Source organism: Sporobolomyces koalae (assembly GCF_050403365.1).
Source record: "Sporobolomyces koalae JCM15063 DNA, S_koalae_JCM15063T_v1_ctg69, whole genome shotgun sequence".
Lineage (NCBI taxonomy): Eukaryota > Fungi > Basidiomycota > Microbotryomycetes > Sporidiobolales > Sporidiobolaceae > Sporobolomyces > Sporobolomyces koalae.
Window position 1 is genome coordinate 19,223 of NW_027481702.1, and position 16,806 is coordinate 36,028.

Consider the following 16,806-nt stretch of genomic DNA (forward strand, 5'->3'; position numbering starts at 1 on the left):
TAATGCTATGATAATCCAACATTAAAGCGAACAACAAGTGATGTCGCAACAAACTAGGCGTCGCACAGGGCACAGGGCACAGAAAACGAAATAAAACCATCTAACCATGACAAGAAAAACGCGAACAAATGCGATTGAGCCGAACAGAAGGGGAGAGAGAGAGAGAAGGTTGAAATCAGTTGCGGTCGCGTGAAGCGGCAGCAACGGCAGTAGCAAGATCAATGTGGAAGCAAGGGAATTCAGTGTCGACGAATGTCCCTCCATCGATGCTCGCCGCTTTTTGCCAATTCGCTTCATGTTCGATCCTACCGAGATCGTCTCCCTTCTCGATATCGTAATCGCTACTGCTGTTCTCGCTGTCGGCCGAATCGGTGTTGGGCAATTCGGCGATTCCATCACGACCCGAAGTTGTTCGAACGGGGGCCGGTCGGGGCGTGAGCGTCTCGTGAACCGGATTCGGGGGCACAACCGTCGCGATCTCGATCGGGAGTTCGGATGCAGGGATATCGCGACCGAAACCTCCAGCAAGAAGAGCTCGCTTGACTGGTGAGATTGAACAAACACACCGTACGTCAGCAAAGATTGCTCCGAGGCGAGAAAACCAGGTGGCGAAAAGCAAACTCACTCCAGGGTGAGAGGATCGTAGCAAAGTGGAACTCGACGTCTTGTTGGGCGTAGCGAGTCAAAGCGCGACGCAAGTCGACCAAGTTCTGGATCGAGGTCGTGTCGACGTTCGAAACTCCGGCAAAGTCAAACACGACCGCGCGCAGGAGCGGCTTGTTGAGGTTCTCTTGCTGCTTGATCTTTTCGAGCTCGGCGCGCTTGCCCTTGAGTTGCCATCGGTTAGGTCCGGGGTCGTTCCAGGGGCGGTCACTTTGCGAGGTCAACGAGTAATCTTGTCCGTTGCGAGTGGTCTCGCGCGCGTGATCTTGAATCTGGTCGGCGTAGTGAGACGCGTTGACGTAAACTGCACACTCCCCCACGTTGGTTAGAATTTCACGATAGAAAAGGGGCTAGAGCGGATGGCTGCTCACGGAAAGCTTCCTCCATGCGGAAGACGATGACACCTTCGGGAGGCGACTCGACGACAACGGAAGTATCCTTCGGGGTGAGGGGACGAAGGGGGATGTATATGTCCCGCGTGGTGACGGCACCAGACTTGTCTTCCTGGCGGACCCGGACTCGACCAAGGAACGATCCACGAGGCTTGGCGAGACGGACAAGGAGGAGGGCGGCCGAGGCAGCAATCGCGAACTACATTGAGGCGGAAGAGAAGTCAGCTTGGATGATTTGGCTGGCTCGATGCCGGACGGAAACTGCTTACGTAGATACCGATCTCGATGCTCGTGAAGAAGGTGATGAGAACGGCGGCGATGAAGATGACGCACTCAATAGGCGACACGAGCCAGTACGAGTAGGTCTGACGAGGCGAAGCGATAAGGCCTCCAACCGCTTCAATGATGACGGCGGACAAAGCTGCCGATGGGATCCAGTAGAAGGCGCCCGTGAGAGCGTACAGGGCGACGACGACACAGGCTCCGGTGAACCATCCTGCCAATGGAGTTCGAACTCCGGCGCGGGACTTGATGGCGGAACGAGAGAAAGATCCGGTAGCGGGGTAAGCACCGAAGAAGGAGCCAAAGATGCTGTCGTAGGCGCATTAATGCTTTGTCAGCTTCGTTACCTTCTCGCTCAAGTTTGTGGAGGGGTAGCCTACTTGGTGACACCCATAGCAATCAGTTCCTGACTCGGGACAATCTTGTAGTTGTTGACACGTCCAAAGGATTTCGAGATGGCAATGTGCTGTCATGACACGCAAAGGGGGTCAGCAATTCGCGCAAGCAAAGGGTCCCAGCGAGAGCGGCTCACCTCGAGAAGGAGAACGATAACCGAGACGGGGATCTCGCTCGCCATGAGACTGATCAGGTTGCTGTTGAACTCGGGAACACCCATGTGCTTGAACCCAGAAGGCACCGTCTTGTTGATCTTGATGCGGAAAGTTTTCGGGGTCAAGTTCTTGTTGATTCCGTACGAGACGGCCGTGAGGATGATGATGGTAACTCCGATACGGAGGCAGTTGGCGAAAAAGGCAGCACGGCGAAGGATAGGGTTCTTGGCTTTGCGCTCGATCCGGTTGAAGAGCCAGCGAGTAAAGTACAAGAATGCGAGACCCGAGAGACCAAAGGCGGCATCGAGCTTCGTGTCAGGCAAGTGCTTGAGCGAGTTGATCGCGACCTTGTAGGTGGCCGCTCGCGTGTCAAACTTGTTCGAGTAACCCATAAGCGACGGGACTTGGCCTGAGTAATCCCAAGTAGGACGTCAGCTTGAGCGATGATAGAGAATCTATGCTCTGACGACCAAGCTTACCAATTGCGATAGACAAGGCAGAGCCAGTCATGAATCCGGCGACAGCGGGGACCTGTACGCGAGAGCGGGAGTGAGTCAATAGTTCGAGCACGCAGGACGAGGCAAGCCGCGAGCTTACGGAGATGAACTCGACAAGCCATCCGAGTCGGAGAAGGCCGACGCCAAAGACAATGATTCCGGCGAGGAGAGCCATGGCGGTGGCAATGACGTGACCAGGGATGTCGGCGCCTCCCTCCTTCTTCTGCACATTTTCGATGAGCTTGGCAACCTGAAGCGACATGACGGCGACGGGACCGATCGTGACATCTTTACTCGTGGCAAAGATGGCATAGATCATGACTGTTGCGAGAGGGGACACGCGAAACGTCAGTATGGGTCGGATCTAGACGAATCGAGCTCAACTCACCTCCGACGAATGAAGAATAGAGACCATACTCGGTCGGGAGGGTGGCGATCGAGGCATACGAGAGAGACTGGGGAACGACGACGAGACCAACGGTGATACCGGCGATCAAATCACCGATGAGCCACCGAGGCGCGCTCGGATAGTTGAGGATCCAGTTTGTGAAAGGGAACAGGCTCTTGACGTATCCTCGTGCGCCTCCAGTAGCACCTCGGACAGCCTTTTTGATGGTTCCTATTGTGTAGGAAGAGAGTCAGGCGGGTCGATCAAGCACGAAGCGGCGAACAGCAAGGCAGCTCACGAGAAGTGGAAGCGGTTTGCGAAACAACTGGATCGTGACCGATCCAGTTCAAGAAGCCTTGTTGGTAGTTGGGCATTCTGCTCGAGGCAGTTGTAGCGACGGTCTTGCTGGGAGAGAAAAGGGGCCGGAATGCGAGGATGCGGCCGAACGTTTTCTTTCGGCGATGCGAAGGCGATCTAACTGTCGACCTCTTGAACAACCAACGAACAGCTTCTGCTCGACGAGTGGCTGCTAGTTGGAGGAGCAAAGAGAACACAGGTCAAGAGGAAGAGTTGCAGCGCCTTCGACCTGTCATTGCCTGCAAGCACCTCATCGGCGGCAAGTGAAGCAGTGGGCCTGCTGCGGCGATTTCTCAGACGAAAAGGCGTGCTTTTTGGACCCGATCTGGAACTCTGGCAAATTGTCGACCAAGGACGCCGACGATTAGCGGAGCACGCAAACTGAGTGCACGCGAGGCATCGCGTGCGCGCTAGGGTTGCGATGGGACGTCGGGAACGAGAAAAGCGGGAAAGGTTTGGGTTGAGAAGGCCATATGGCGACATGCTTTTCGTTCTATCGCCTTCGCCGGGTCGTATCGAGCTGGGTCGAGAGCTCGATGGGCGACATGAATTGGAGCAATCGGACCCACAGTAGCTCGCCGATCACGGCGGTCGAGACGAGGTGTTGTCGAACGCGGACCAGTACTGAAGGCGTGCTGCGGAACAGGAGGCGGCTTCGTCCAGCTGCCCCCATCAGCTATCTGCCGGAGCGCACGAAGGCCCCTTGCAAGCAATTGATTGAGCCCGGTCCCACCATACCCCAGTAGGGAGACTCGTCAAGTCAAGGCGCAATCGTCGACTCTCGAGAGTTGACAGATAGAACCGTGCGGTTCGGGTCCAAGACGCCAATCCGCGGCCCATTTGGGTTCGCGAAGCAAGACCTGAACCTCCAGATGGTCTCAAGCTGACAGATGCGACTCGAGCTCGCGGACAGGCGGGTCAACGGACGACCAGGCGCACGACTCGGAGGCGGGCTGACATGCACGCTCGTGATAGAGGTGCAGGTCATTGCACTGACGATAGCTCGGGCGAGGCTCATGAGGGGACTGAGCAGCGGGAGAGGTTACGAAGAGAGTGAGAGAGACCTGCCGACAACGTTAACGGGAGATTCGTGAGAGCGAGTACTGACAACAACAACTCGTCTGCCAACACTCCATCCGCAAAGACGCGTTTGGTTCCAGACCACGACTGCCGGATCAGTGCGACGTGCAGCACCGTAGACCAGTACAGGCCCGGATTCATCAGCAACTGCACCGAGTTCGACTCGCGCTCCGCCAACCTCGAGCGTGCACCTCGCCTCGCTCTCGACGCGCCCATTGCCCGCCATGTCGGCCTACAAGAAGGATGAGGAGAGCCACGGGGGAGTCGGCTCGTTCTTCCAGGACAAGACGGTGAGTCGCGACATCCGACACGTCCTCGCGCACTCGCGACTCTCGTGCCGCACGCTGACTCGCATCCGCGATGCGATCGACAGACCGTGATCCAAGAGGCCCGCGTCTTCAACGAGACGCCCATCAGCCCCCGCAAGTGCCGCATCTTGCTCACCAAGATCATCTACTTGCTCTACGTCGGCGAGACGTTCGGCACCCAGGAAGCGACCACTCTCTTCTTCGGCGTCACCAAGCTGTTCCAGCACAAGGACGTGAGTCGCACGCCTTGCACCTGGCGCTGTAACCTGCTTTCCATCGGCTCTCGACTGATCCCTCTTGAACTCGCACCAGAGTGCCCTCCGGCAAATGGTCTACCTCGTGATCAAGGAACTTTCCAAGATTGCCGAGGATGTCATCATGGTCACCTCGTCCATCATGAAGGACATGCAGCCGAACCTCGAAGTCATCTACCGACCCAATGCGATCCGCGCGCTCTGCCGAGTGATCGATGTGAGTGACTCTGCCACTCTATCGCGGGAGAGAGAGTGCTGATCAGCTGGTCAATGTTACAGGGATCGATGATTGTCGGAGTCGAGCGCTTCTTCAAGGCCGCGATCGTCGACCGCAACACTTCGATCTCGTCTGCTGCGCTCGTGTCGGCGTACCACCTTCACCCTGTAGCTCGTGATGTCATCAAACGGTGGGCGAACGAAGCGTCCGAGGCAGTCCAGAACAAAGGCAGCGCCGGCATGATGGGCTACGGGGCTCAGGCAGGCTTCCAACAGATGCAGAGCTCGAGCGCGATCGTCCAATACCACGCCCTCGGCTTGCTCTATCTCATTCGACAGGGTGACCGCATGGCCGTCACCAAGATGATTCAGCAACTGTCGGCCTCGAAATCTTCGTCCGGCATCCTGAGGAGTCCGAACGCGATCTGCATGCTCATCCGCTTTGCTGCCAAAGTCATGGACGACGATCCCAAGTGAGCTTCTGCCAACTGAGCAACAAAATCTGTGCGGCCGAGGCTGACCCTTCATGACGCGAGCCTACAGCGTCCAGCGCGGCATGTACGAGCTGATCGAGGGCTACCTCAAACACAAGAGCGACATGGTCAACTACGAAGCTGCACGAGCTATCTGCGAAATGAAGAATGTTGGCGCAAGTGAACTCCACCGACCAATTGCTGGTGAGTTTCCCCCAGACGGAATGCTTTTGAAACCATATGCTGATCTCCCAAACATATTCGCGATAGTACTCCAACTGTTCCTCTCGTCGCCCAAGTCGACTCTCAAATTCGCCGCAATTCGCACTCTTGCCAAGCTCGCGCAAACGCACCCGAATGCAGTCCAGACTTGCAACCTCGACATGGAGAAGCTCATCAACGACGACAACCGGAGTGTTGCCACGTTTGCCATCACGACTCTGCTCAAGACGGGAAACGAAGCGTCGGTCGACCGCCTCATGAAGCAGATCTCGCAGTTCATGAGCGAGATCTCGGACGAGTTCAAGGTGATCGTCGTGAACGCTATCCGTGCCCTGTGCCTCAAATTCCCTGCAAAGCAATCCGTCATGCTCAACTTCCTTTCGGGCGTTCTGCGCGACGAGGGCGGATACGAGTTCAAGCGCTCGGTCGTCGAGGCCATTTTCGACATGATCAAGTTCATCTCTGACTCGAAGGAAGCCGGTACGCGATATTGTGCCCCTGCTTTCGATCCTTTCCATCATAGCTGACGCGATACCCGCCACCTAGCTCTCGCGCAATTGTGCGAATTCATTGAAGATTGCGAGTTTACCAAGCTTTCCGTCCGCATCTTGCACCTGCTCGGAGTCGAAGGACCCAAAACTCTTCAGCCGTCCAAGTACATCCGTTACATCTACAACCGAGTGATTCTCGAAAATGCGATCGTCCGCGCTGCCGCCGTCTCGAGTCTTGCCAAGTTTGGAGTCAATGTTGCGGATCAAGCAGTCAAGAAGAGCATCAAGGTCCTCCTCACCAGGTCCGTCGCACTTGACAATCCTTTCTCCCTCCGACATAGAGACCTGACTTGTTATTGTGTGTTTTAGGTGTCTCGATGATGTTGATGACGAAGTCCGAGATCGCGCCGCATTCAACCTCAAGCTGCTGAATGACGAGCCTCTCGCTGATACATTCGTCCGTGAGGGTAAGCAAATATCAGCGATACTGCTGTTCTCCTGCCACGCTGACCGGCTCGCCAACTGTCATAGCCTCGACTTTCTCCCTTGACGCGCTCGAGTCCCGCCTGGCGGCCTACGTTGCCGATACGGCGTCCTCGATTGCGCCTTTCGATTTCGCGTCGGTCCCCAAGGTCAGCAAGGAACAAGCTCTCGAAGCCGCGCGCAGTGAGTTTCCTTCTTGGCTCGTCGCCGGTGCCATTCGACTCACGTCTGTTTGGCTGATTCAGGGTCGCGTACCGATGCCATCAACTCTGTCGCCGTCGCATCTGATGCGTCTGGTATCGCTGGAGATGCGAATGGATCGGCTCCCTCTGCGCTCGAGACCCAATCCGCTTACGCGAAACAGCTTGCAGAGGTTCCCGAGCTCGCTGAATACGGTTCGGTGCTCAAGAGCAGCAGCAAACCGATCGAACTCACCGAACGGGAAACGGAGTACGTCGTGTCGTGCGTCAAGCACATCTTTGCCGAACATGTCGTGTTCCAGTTCAACATTCGCAACACGGTCGACATGGTACACCTCGAACAAGTCTCGGTCATCATGTCACCTTCGGACGAGTCGGAACTCGTCGAGGACTTCATCATCCCCGTACCTTCGCTCAGTCCCAACTCGACCGGAATCGTTTACGTCTCGTTCTCTCGAACGAACCCGGCAGCGTACGCGACGGGATCGTTCACCAACACGCTCAAGTTTGTCTCGAAAGAGGTTGATCCCGAATCGGGAGAACCTGAAGAGGACGGGTACGACGACGAGTACCAGATCGAGGAACTCGATGTCGGTGCTGGCGATTACATTGTTCCGAGTTACGCGGCGTTCGCGACCGAGTGGGATCGACTACGGAGTGGAGCGACCGCGCAAGAGACGTTTGCACTCACAGCCCTCGATTCTCTCAAGAGTGAGTTTCTCTCAAGCCATTTTTACTATTTGCAAGAAGACTGACCCTAACGGATTGACTCGAATACAGCTGCTTGCGACTCACTGCTCGAGATTCTTGGAATGGAAGCCCTCGGTGGAACGGAATCGCCTGCTTCGCCAACAGTACACACGCTCAACATGTCGGGACTCGTATGTGGTGGAGGCGGCAAAGTTCTCGCACGCGCTCGTATGACGTATCAATCGGGCAACGGAGTCGTTCTCGAATTGACGGTGCGAGCAGAAAAGGAGGAAGCTGCTCATTTGGTCATTTCCGCCATTGCTTAGAAACAAAAGAATCCCAATTCCTTCCCCCTCTCCCCCACCTTTTTCAAGTCGATGTCTTCTTGTAGATCTCCTATGTCTGCTTCGTACTCTGTCCCTTTCACTTTTGCTCCCTTTGTCATGTGACCTTATACCCATCATTTCTTCTCTGGCCAGTCTCGAACACCTCTTGGAGAGCATCTTGCATGTTTTGCGAACCCTTCACGCAGGCATACAACTGTCAACCCGCGTCCGAATAGGCTTTGCCCAATTCGTTGGCGTTTCCAGTGCACTCGACAAAATTTGCAATCGGGTTGTCACAGAAGTCACCTTTGTCGGGACACATGAAACCCGTTTCGATTAGACCCTGAGTTTCCCGATCGCCTGAGATGTACACATTCGTTGGTGACTTACCGAACGCTGCGTACGCCTCGATATATTCCTGCTGTTCGAGCCAATCAACCGATGTCTTGATCATTGGCAACTGCTCCTCTACCGTACCCGTTCCCATGAACTGTTGAAATTGTTGAGCACTCTAGGCAGCGTAGCGAGAAGGTGAGGACCAGAATCACCTCTGTGAGCCAAATTGGCTTTCCGAGCTTCGTGTGCGCTTCTTCGAGATATGTCTTGAAGTACTCCATGTTGGTAGCCTACATGAATAGTTCAGTGGAGCCTCGGATCCTGGATCAGAGCAGAGTACGTAGAACGCACAGCATCGTACCAGCTGTTAAAAAGCGTTTCATGAGCTCGGGACATTTTCGATGAGCTAGTGAAAGCGTGGCTCACTGCAAGGCGACAGCGTCAATCGTGCACTTATCACATGCAGTCAAGAATTCGAGTAGCCATGGTACTCCCATCGGACGACCGTCATCCGTTTTGACGCCGTTACTGACAGCAGGCGAAACGAGCTTTACGTTTTTGGTTGCGAAGGGTTGGATCGCCGATGACCAGAGCTCTGCTGCCTTTGTTGGAGATAGATGAGCTTGTTCGTCGATATCCGGTTCGTTGAAGCTACGACGTTGGTGATTGGCGTTCGAAAAACAGCTTGCACGAGAAGAAGGATCCAACTCACCCTAGTAGATGTGTCGCTCCGCTGTCTATCCCTGCTTGAGCTGCTGCAGGCCATCCATCGAGCTGCTTTGGGCCCCATCTGTCCTCTCGCGGAAGAAAATGGGTTACCGATAGCCGATCGGAGGATTCAGCTAAAGCGCAAACGGTGAAACCGACATACAGCATCGGCACATACATGACGCCGTCCTTGAGTCCTCCTCCTTTAGAATTCCAGTTATACGCCCAGCAAATGTCCAACGAAAGAGTCAAAGTCTGTCAATCGGCGCAAGCCGAGTCAGCGTTGAGTACTGGTTACGGCACGATGATCGTTCACCTCACGGCATTGTTATAGCCGACGCCTTTCTTGCAGCGCAAAGGTCCTGAAGCGCCGGTGTTGGGCTTCGCTGTGTTCGTTGCAGAGGTTGATCCCGGATCGACTGTTTTTGACGAAGTCGTGGAGGAACCTGTATTTCCTACTGTGCCCGTCTCTTTCGGTGTCTGAGGCTGATCGTTCTTTCCCTATTCAAGTGGGACACGTATTAGCCTGAGTTCGGATTAGAGGTTTCTTGCATCGGATTGCCATGACGCACGGTGCTTGTTCCTTTAGGCAGCTCCGACTCTGACGTCCCCGTACTGCTGCTCGTTCTCTGTGTCCGACTGTCCGTTGCTACTTGACTGTCAGTCATTGCCTCTGCGGGACCACTACTGCCGTTTTCGAGCGAGCTCCCGAGGTTTGCGGTTTCGTTCATATAATAGTAATAGGCGGCAATCCCGGCTACCGCCACGACCAGAAAAGCCAGTAGGATAGTGAGAGTGGTCGAAGAATCATGATGGCTCTTCTTGTATGCCGATCCCGAAGATGCGTGCCTGCCCCCGGCAAGTGTCTACAACAGGGATTGATCCTTGTCAGCTCGCGACGCAGAATTTCCACGCAAGGTTAGCGGAAACTCGTTGCAGGACTGACCTTTCGAGAGGGTTTATCGTCATCTGTATCGGAACCTGCGCCTGGCTCGGAAGCCGTATCGCTCGAGAGATCATTGTCCGTCGAAGGTGGTGTCGAGTCTCTGTAAGCTCGAGATGGAGCCATGCAAGAGAAGGAGGTCGACAATGGGTGGAGTCGAGGTCCATGTCATCGCGCCTCTCGAGCCTGTCCGGACAAGAAGCGCGTATGATGAGACAGCGCCCATGAGCGGTAGGTGCGTATCTAAGAAAGACGAGGTTCGAGCTGCATTCCCAATTTTTTGCAAGACACGAGACGTGGGGAGAGAGGAACGATAAGAGCCGAGCATCAAGGCCGTTATAGCGAGAGAGAGAGAGGACGAGCAGAGGAAACGAAGCGAGCGAAAAGAAAACCATATAAAGACCAAAAAAAGACGAAAGAAAACGATGTAAGAGGGGGAAAAGAGGAACGAGGGATGACGAGCATCGGGTTATAGTGTGGGAGACTCAAGAGGTGCGGGTGTGGAGCGATTTACAGCATGAAGGAGAGAGGGGACTGTTGCGGGGACAAATTCGGTCAGTATCGGTTGAAGCATTCAAGCAGGCAACGAGATCATGCTCACCTCGAGGTAAGACTTGAACGCCTTCAACCACCGGGCACCGACGGCACCGTCGACGACTCGGTGGTCGCACGAGAGAGTGGCCTTCATCACGCTAACCTCCTTGAATCCCTTCTCAGACGAGGCGTCGAGAACGAGCTTCTTCTCGGTTCCTCCAATGGCAAGGATGCACGATTGAGGAGGGTTGATGATGGCGGTGAACGAGTCGATGCCCATCATGCCGAGGTTCGAGATGGTGAACGATCCACCCTGGTACTCCTCAGGCTTGAGCTTGCCATCGCGGGCCCTGCTCGCGAGCTCCTTGGCTTGCGCCGAGATCGAAGCGAGTCCCTTGCGGCCGGCGTCGGCAACGATCGGGGTGATGAGACCGGTAGGAGTCGAGACGGCAACGCAGATGTCCTGAGTGGTGTACCTGAATATCGTGACAGGAAATCGTGAGTCGGCAAAACAGGAGAGCGAGCTAATTTCAGGAGACGCACTGCCTGATGAAGTCTCCGTGCCATCCAGAGTTGGCTTCGGGAACGTCTTGAAGGGCGAGAGCAGAGGCCTTGACGATGAAGTCGTTGACCGAGAGCTTGACACCGGCCTTGACTCCGTCCTTCTGGGCACCAGCAGCATCGGCAGACTTGGCGGCAGTGTTGAAGGCTTGACGAAGCTTGTTGACGCGGTCCATGTTGACCTCAACAGTGAGGTAGTAGTGGGGAATGGTCGACTTGGACTCGGTGAGGCGGGAGGCGATGACCTTGCGCATGTTCGAGGCAGGAGTGTCGACGTATTGGGCGGCGGCGGGAGCGGCAGAGGCCTGGGCGGGAGCAGCCGAAGCAGAGGCCGAGGAAGACTTGAATTTCTCAACGTCCTCCTTGAGGATGCGGCCTTCCGGTCCAGTTCCTTTGACTTGGGCAAGGGGAACACCTTGCTCGAGAGCGAGGCGCTTGGCCATCGGGGTGGCGAGGATGACGGGGCGGTCAGTCGAAAGCTCGAGTCCTCCCGACTTCTTAGGCGTCTCCTTCTTGGGCTCCTCCTTCTTCGACTCTTCCTTCTTGGGCTCCTCCTTGGGCTTCTCTTCCTTGGCCTCTTCCTTCTTGGGCGCCTCGCTCGATTCAGCAACAAGGGCGTTGATGGCAGACTCGGAGAAATCGTCGCCTTCCTCTCCGAGGATGGCAACAGGGGATCCGACCTGGACAGTCTTGGATCCGTCTCCAGCCTAGATCATCACGATATGAACGTCAGATTCGATGCATGTAGGAAATACGGAGAGGTTGATCCGCACGAGGATCTTTCCGAGAATACCCTCATCCTGGGCCTCGACGTCCATGGTGGCCTTGTCGGTTTCCTGGAAATTTCGCGATTCAAATCAGCGTCAATCATTCTCGTTGACATTCTGCGATCGAACTCGACGTACGATCTCGAGGAGGACGTCTCCCGGTTGGAACGACTCTCCCTCCTTCTTCTTCCACGAAGCGATACCTCCCTCGGTCATGGTGGGGGACCTGATGAACACATGAAGAGACTAGACATCAGTGCCGTGGCCCGATCAAGCTCGAAGGACACGAAACGGACATGGCGGGGAAGAGGAACTTGGAGAGAGCCGCCGAAGCAGGCGAGGCGTGGAACTCTACAACGCGATCCTGTGAGCGATCCGATCTCGCAGAGAAAGAGTCGCGAGAGTTGCCACTCACGGCGGAGACCAGCCTGGACCTGCACGCGGGCGCACTGGCGGGCGCGTTGTTGGATCAAGTTGCGAGCAGCGTACATTCTCCGAAAGACTGGCGAGTGCGTGAGTCGAATAAGGTCAGGACGGCTGCGCGGGCAGCATCTGCAGAGCTGACCACTCACTGGTATAGAAGGTAAGGGGCGGGGAACGAGACGCGAGCGAGAGGTGAGGAGAGAGGGAACCGAGGGCGAGATTTCTCGACCGCGAATCGAATCCCAACCGCAGCTCTCTCTCTTCCACTGCATCGCTCGGCGGACAGCGACGCGATTTGAGGTTCTGAACAACGATCTCGGCGTCTGCAGGCCGTTTGGACCGCTCGATCTCGTGACTATCGGGTTCCTCATCGCTGAACTCTGTCCCGTCCCTCGGACAATCCCACACCTCGTCATTCGCGTTCGCGAAGGCGTATACAATATCTCACTGGCTCACTTAGGGCTACCAGAGTCTCTTGCACAAAGACCGTAGCTTTTTTCCTCGAGCCCGGAGTTTCCCTCGCACTTCAGCGACCAGCGGCTCTTTGCCCGTTCCGGAGGCTGTTACGATCCTGCCGTCCTTTGTGAATGTCCTTACGAGCACATCCATGTGTCCTTAGCGATCCGGACTCATAGCTGCGACGTTCTTGCGATTGTCCCGCTTGGACCTCGCTCGCAGCCCGTCGAACAGCCATTTCCTTGCCTCGCTCATGTCGGATAGGATTCGCGTAGATGGCGACTCATAAGGATCTTTCAATCATGAGAACGCTTCAAAACCAGAGTATAGATACGATTGACACCCTTAACAAACCATAAAAACTTTGAACAATCCCAAATACCCTTGACGGAGAATGTCTATGTTGAAGCCGTACTAGAACAGAACACCAAACGATACGACCAGAATACTCGCGACCAGCATTGTTCGCGATCGTCCTGGTGTTCCTCGTGCCGCATTGCTGTACATGACCATTCCTCCTCCTTGGGCCGAGTTCGGAGGGATCATGTTGACTGCACCTCCAGCGGCAGATGCACCGACTCCTGCTCCAGTATCCATCATCGCGTTCGTTCCCGGTGGCACCATCGAAGCTCCTGTTTGACCGGTGATCGGGGCTGCAGCTCCGGCAGGAACGGCGCTTTTGGTTTTTCCTCCGCCTTTGCATACAACTCCGCAGAACGCTGCGAGACTCTTTGGGTCGGCAAGGACCTGATCTGACGGACAGCCAGATGCTGGAAGTGCAGCGTCAATCTTGCAGCCGTTCGCTTGGATCGAGGTGAGGAGCGAAGGAGGCGCGGGCGATGAAGGGAATGGTCCCGTGAAAGCGTTCGCGGCAACCGAACTGGTGAACAAAGCACAATTCCGCGTCAATGACTGGGATCCGGCTCATAGAGAGGCCTGCGGGACTCACTAGGTGATAAGACGGGTAAGACCGCTCGGATCGGGGTAAGGACCAGTAAAAGCGTTGCTCGAGATGTCACTACACGATCATTTCGAACTTGTTCAGTATGACGGGTTCCAATATATTGAGGATCTGGTCAAAGAGACTTACAACTTTTCAAGGTTCGTCACGCTGCCCAAGCCCGTGACGGAACCCGTGAACGCGTTGCCTTTCAAGCTCAAGCTGGTCAACCCCGGCATGGTGGACAGATCGGGCAAGTTCCCAGCAAGCTTGTTGTAATCGAGTTTGACCGTGGTCAACGCGCCCGCATGAGCCGAAACGTCCAATTGTCCATCAAACTGGTTGCGCGCGCAGTCGAGCACGGAGAGGTTCGTCGCGGCGGTGAACGCGAGGGAGCCCGAGAGCGAGTTGTTCGAGAGATGCAGGTACTGGATCGAGGAAGACGCGAGGAAGGAAGGAGGCAGGGGACCGGTGAACAGGTTCGAGTCGAGGTAGACGGTCGAGAGTAGAGGGGTCGTGCCGAAAGCGTCGGGGATTGCGCCTGTCAGGGCGTTTGATGACATGTTCCTGCGCACGAAACCGAAAGGGTCAGGAGGATATTGCAGAGAGGCTTAGGTGAATCGACTCACAAGCGATTGAGGGAACTGAGCGAGAACACTCGGTTGTCGAGAGGACCACTCAAACCGTTCGAGGCGAGGTCGAGCGCTGAGACCCTCCCATTCGCATCGCACGTAACTCCGTACCAACTGCAGCAGTTCTCCGACGAGCCCGAACTCCAACCGCTCATGTTGACCCAACCCGGAGAAGCACCACCTAGCGAGGTGTACAGCGCAGACAGCACTGCACAATCGGCCGACGAAGATCCGGAAGCGGCGAAAGCTTTTCCGGTTGAGGTCGCAGATGCGGAAGACGAGCTCGCAGTCGACGTCTCCGAACCTGACGACGAGTTTCCCGTAGTTGGATATGACGAGGCCGAGGTCGAGGTTGAAGTCGCCCTGGGATCCGTCAGAGATACCCAACTCGCAGTCGGCTCCGAGTCGGATGCGCTCGAGCTCTTGGTCTTGGAGTTTTTGGTACTCTTGCTCGAACTAGCCGAATCCTCTTCGTCCTCCCAATCGTCTCCATCCCAACTACCTCCATCTTCCTCGTCTTCTTCGTCGTCATCGTCTCCTTTCGAATTCGAAGAGGACCACTTATCGTTAGATCCCGAAGTCGAATCTTCCCAGTCCGAGTCTCCTTTGTTGCTCCTTCGCTTCTGTAGCTGTTTGGGTCGCTCTTGGTGTTGTCCTTGAGAGAAGAGTCGAGCCGAGGATTCTGGTGCTGATCCTTGCTGTACGAAGGGAGATCTCTTGCGGGCGCCTTGTCGAGGGTTCGAGGACAGGAGTGAAGGTCTCGGAGGTCGAGTCGGACTCGAGGCGGGTGCGATCGAGGTCGTCGACGATGATGAGGAAGGTCCTAGGGGTAGAGCTTGGATCGATTCGGGAAGGCTCGAGAGCAAAGTCAAGAGGGTGATCGTCGTGAGCCCGGAGAGTTGCATGATCGGCTTGTGGCGACTCGCTCGTGGATCGTTCTGGCTAGCAAAAGCTTTCTCGAGGTGAATGCGGGTGAGTGGGGAACGAGGAAGAAAGAGAAGGGACGATGCGGAAGCGAGAAGAGTGGGGTTTTGTATGCGATTCGAGCACGAGTGGGCGCGACACGAAAGGATACGACATGATCGTCCAAGATGGAAGAATGGTAGAAAATGGAGAGAAGGCAGGGAGAAGGCGAGCAACAAGATTTCGAGAGGTCCAGTCCGAATCGAAATCTGTCTCGAGCGTATCAATCAAGGAGAGATGGCAATCACGCAGGACAGCCCACGTCCTCGTGCTGGCGCATGGCGGTAAAGCTGTGTCGGGCGATGTAGAGATGGACAATCTCACGTCGATCAGGGCCGAGCAGATTGGCCGATACTTTTGCGACATGCTTGTTATCGTTGAGGTTAGGGTGCGAGTAGAATACAATACACACGTGCTGCTACAGACAAACAACTTAAAAGAGAGTGATCGATGATACGGAAAAGGAGCTTGGAGGGTTTCCAATCACTTTTGTTGCGCAAAGAGGAACTGTAGCGACAGGGTTTTGGTGTCGGCATCCCAGTGCTCCCAGTTGATTCCGTCGGTGCCTGAATGTTCGTTCAAGCTGAGTCAGCAGCTTGCAAAGTTAAAAAGACAAGAAGATCCGACGCACTGTCGATTTCTCGCGCCTGAATTTTGAAGGAAATTGTTTGATACGGCTCGGCTGCGATCTAACGCGGGCGCAAGACGTCAGTGATTTCGTAAGGATAGTCATTAGGGCCAAAGTACGCTGCGATGCTCACAAGAAGGTATTGCCAGTTTCGATCTGGCAGTTCGACCTTCTGCTCAAAGGCACTCATAAAGCGATGCCTCGGCTTGACGCCGTCTTTGATCTCGGGGTAGTGGATCTGGAACAGCAGACCGAGTTGTCCAGTGATCGGGTCACGCACTTTGGTCACCTAACAAGAGCGAGTTTGGCAATCAGCCAATCTCTCCCTCGCTCGATCCGGATGTCGGTTCAGAGTACTCACTTGGTAGCCAGGCATACCGATCTTTATAAAAGTCTTGGTCTGAACCTGAGCCTTCTGAGCTTGTTGAGCAGCCATCTGCGCGGCATAGTGGTTCGGGTCATGCGCGTCCCTCGCTGCCCTGCGCGCCAAGTTGGTTTGATGCTTCTTTCCTTGAGTGTGGGCGAGGTAGGATCCTTCGTTCGTGTGGATCGTGAGACACAGACGACATTCTAGTCCTCCGAGGTGGTTGCGGAGGATGTACGGGTCCTACTTCCAGACTGGGGTCAGTGATCGGCGATTTCCACAGCCACGTGGAGACAGGGCCAGCTCAAAAGGGCGGAAAGGAGCTGGCTGACCTTGGCGAGGTCGATCGTCTCGAGCGCGAGCTTGCGTAACCGCTCTCGGCGGTCGACTGCCTGCGCGTCTGCGTTTGCGACACCTCCTCCACCGAACTTGCTGCCGACTCGATTCTGTGCAAGAGGGATGGATGAGCGTGTGAGTCGAGACGAGAGATCAAGATGGTACGCGCGGTAGGCTCACTTGGAAGTCTGCAACAGGTGAACAGAAGGGTCAGCAAGGCTTGCTGTGAAGGGAGTCCGATTTAGCGAGGTCTTACCCATGATGCACTCGGATTCACGAGCGAGCGGGAAGCGAAAGAGAAGGCGTCGCCCTCGCTGCGCTGCCGCATCGCCTCCCGCTGCT

General features: G+C 55.5%; 6 protein-coding genes across 6 annotated transcripts; 1 reads left to right on the top strand and 5 right to left on the bottom strand.

Moving 5' to 3' along the window:
• Positions 1-175: 175 nt before the first annotated feature.
• Positions 176-3,147, bottom strand: JCM15063_000942 (SLC26/SulP family anion transporter; the record flags this gene model as incomplete). Its single annotated transcript, XM_076681415.1, has 10 exons — positions 176-543; positions 626-967; positions 1,035-1,254; positions 1,325-1,646; positions 1,718-1,803; positions 1,870-2,297; positions 2,368-2,419; positions 2,486-2,706; positions 2,774-3,004; positions 3,072-3,147. 10 exons carry the CDS (start codon positions 3,145-3,147, stop codon positions 176-178), a joined length of 2,346 nt encoding a protein of 781 aa, XP_076531453.1.
• A 1,287-nt stretch (positions 3,148-4,434) lies between these two features.
• On the top strand, positions 4,435-7,873 carry SEC21 (coatomer subunit gamma; the record flags this gene model as incomplete). The annotated part of the gene is made up of 11 exons (XM_076681416.1): positions 4,435-4,500; positions 4,584-4,751; positions 4,831-4,989; positions 5,052-5,461; positions 5,532-5,665; positions 5,732-6,163; positions 6,230-6,476; positions 6,544-6,641; positions 6,706-6,840; positions 6,903-7,568; positions 7,638-7,873. 11 exons carry the CDS (start codon positions 4,435-4,437, stop codon positions 7,871-7,873), a joined length of 2,751 nt encoding a protein of 916 aa, XP_076531454.1.
• A 217-nt stretch (positions 7,874-8,090) lies between these two features.
• On the bottom strand, positions 8,091-9,986 carry JCM15063_000944 (glycoside hydrolase family protein; the record flags this gene model as incomplete). Its single annotated transcript, XM_076681417.1, has 10 exons — positions 8,091-8,179; positions 8,264-8,363; positions 8,422-8,499; positions 8,561-8,573; positions 8,636-8,860; positions 8,922-8,999; positions 9,081-9,172; positions 9,239-9,418; positions 9,490-9,783; positions 9,864-9,986. 10 exons carry the CDS (start codon positions 9,984-9,986, stop codon positions 8,091-8,093), a joined length of 1,272 nt encoding a protein of 423 aa, XP_076531455.1.
• A 384-nt stretch (positions 9,987-10,370) lies between these two features.
• On the bottom strand, positions 10,371-12,213 carry JCM15063_000945 (uncharacterized protein; the record flags this gene model as incomplete). Its single annotated transcript, XM_076681418.1, has 7 exons — positions 10,371-10,394; positions 10,462-10,870; positions 10,938-11,662; positions 11,729-11,791; positions 11,861-11,948; positions 12,019-12,073; positions 12,138-12,213. 7 exons carry the CDS (start codon positions 12,211-12,213, stop codon positions 10,371-10,373), a joined length of 1,440 nt encoding a protein of 479 aa, XP_076531456.1.
• An 802-nt stretch (positions 12,214-13,015) lies between these two features.
• On the bottom strand, positions 13,016-15,078 carry JCM15063_000946 (uncharacterized protein; the record flags this gene model as incomplete). Its single annotated transcript, XM_076681419.1, has 4 exons — positions 13,016-13,481; positions 13,551-13,619; positions 13,692-14,108; positions 14,171-15,078. 4 exons carry the CDS (start codon positions 15,076-15,078, stop codon positions 13,016-13,018), a joined length of 1,860 nt encoding a protein of 619 aa, XP_076531457.1.
• A 541-nt stretch (positions 15,079-15,619) lies between these two features.
• PRP11 (spliceosome assembly protein PRP11) lies at positions 15,620-16,724 on the bottom strand (the record flags this gene model as incomplete). Its single annotated transcript, XM_076681420.1, has 7 exons — positions 15,620-15,702; positions 15,768-15,825; positions 15,898-16,053; positions 16,126-16,371; positions 16,461-16,574; positions 16,645-16,652; positions 16,721-16,724. 7 exons carry the CDS (start codon positions 16,722-16,724, stop codon positions 15,620-15,622), a joined length of 669 nt encoding a protein of 222 aa, XP_076531458.1.
• Positions 16,725-16,806: the final 82 nt, after the last annotated feature.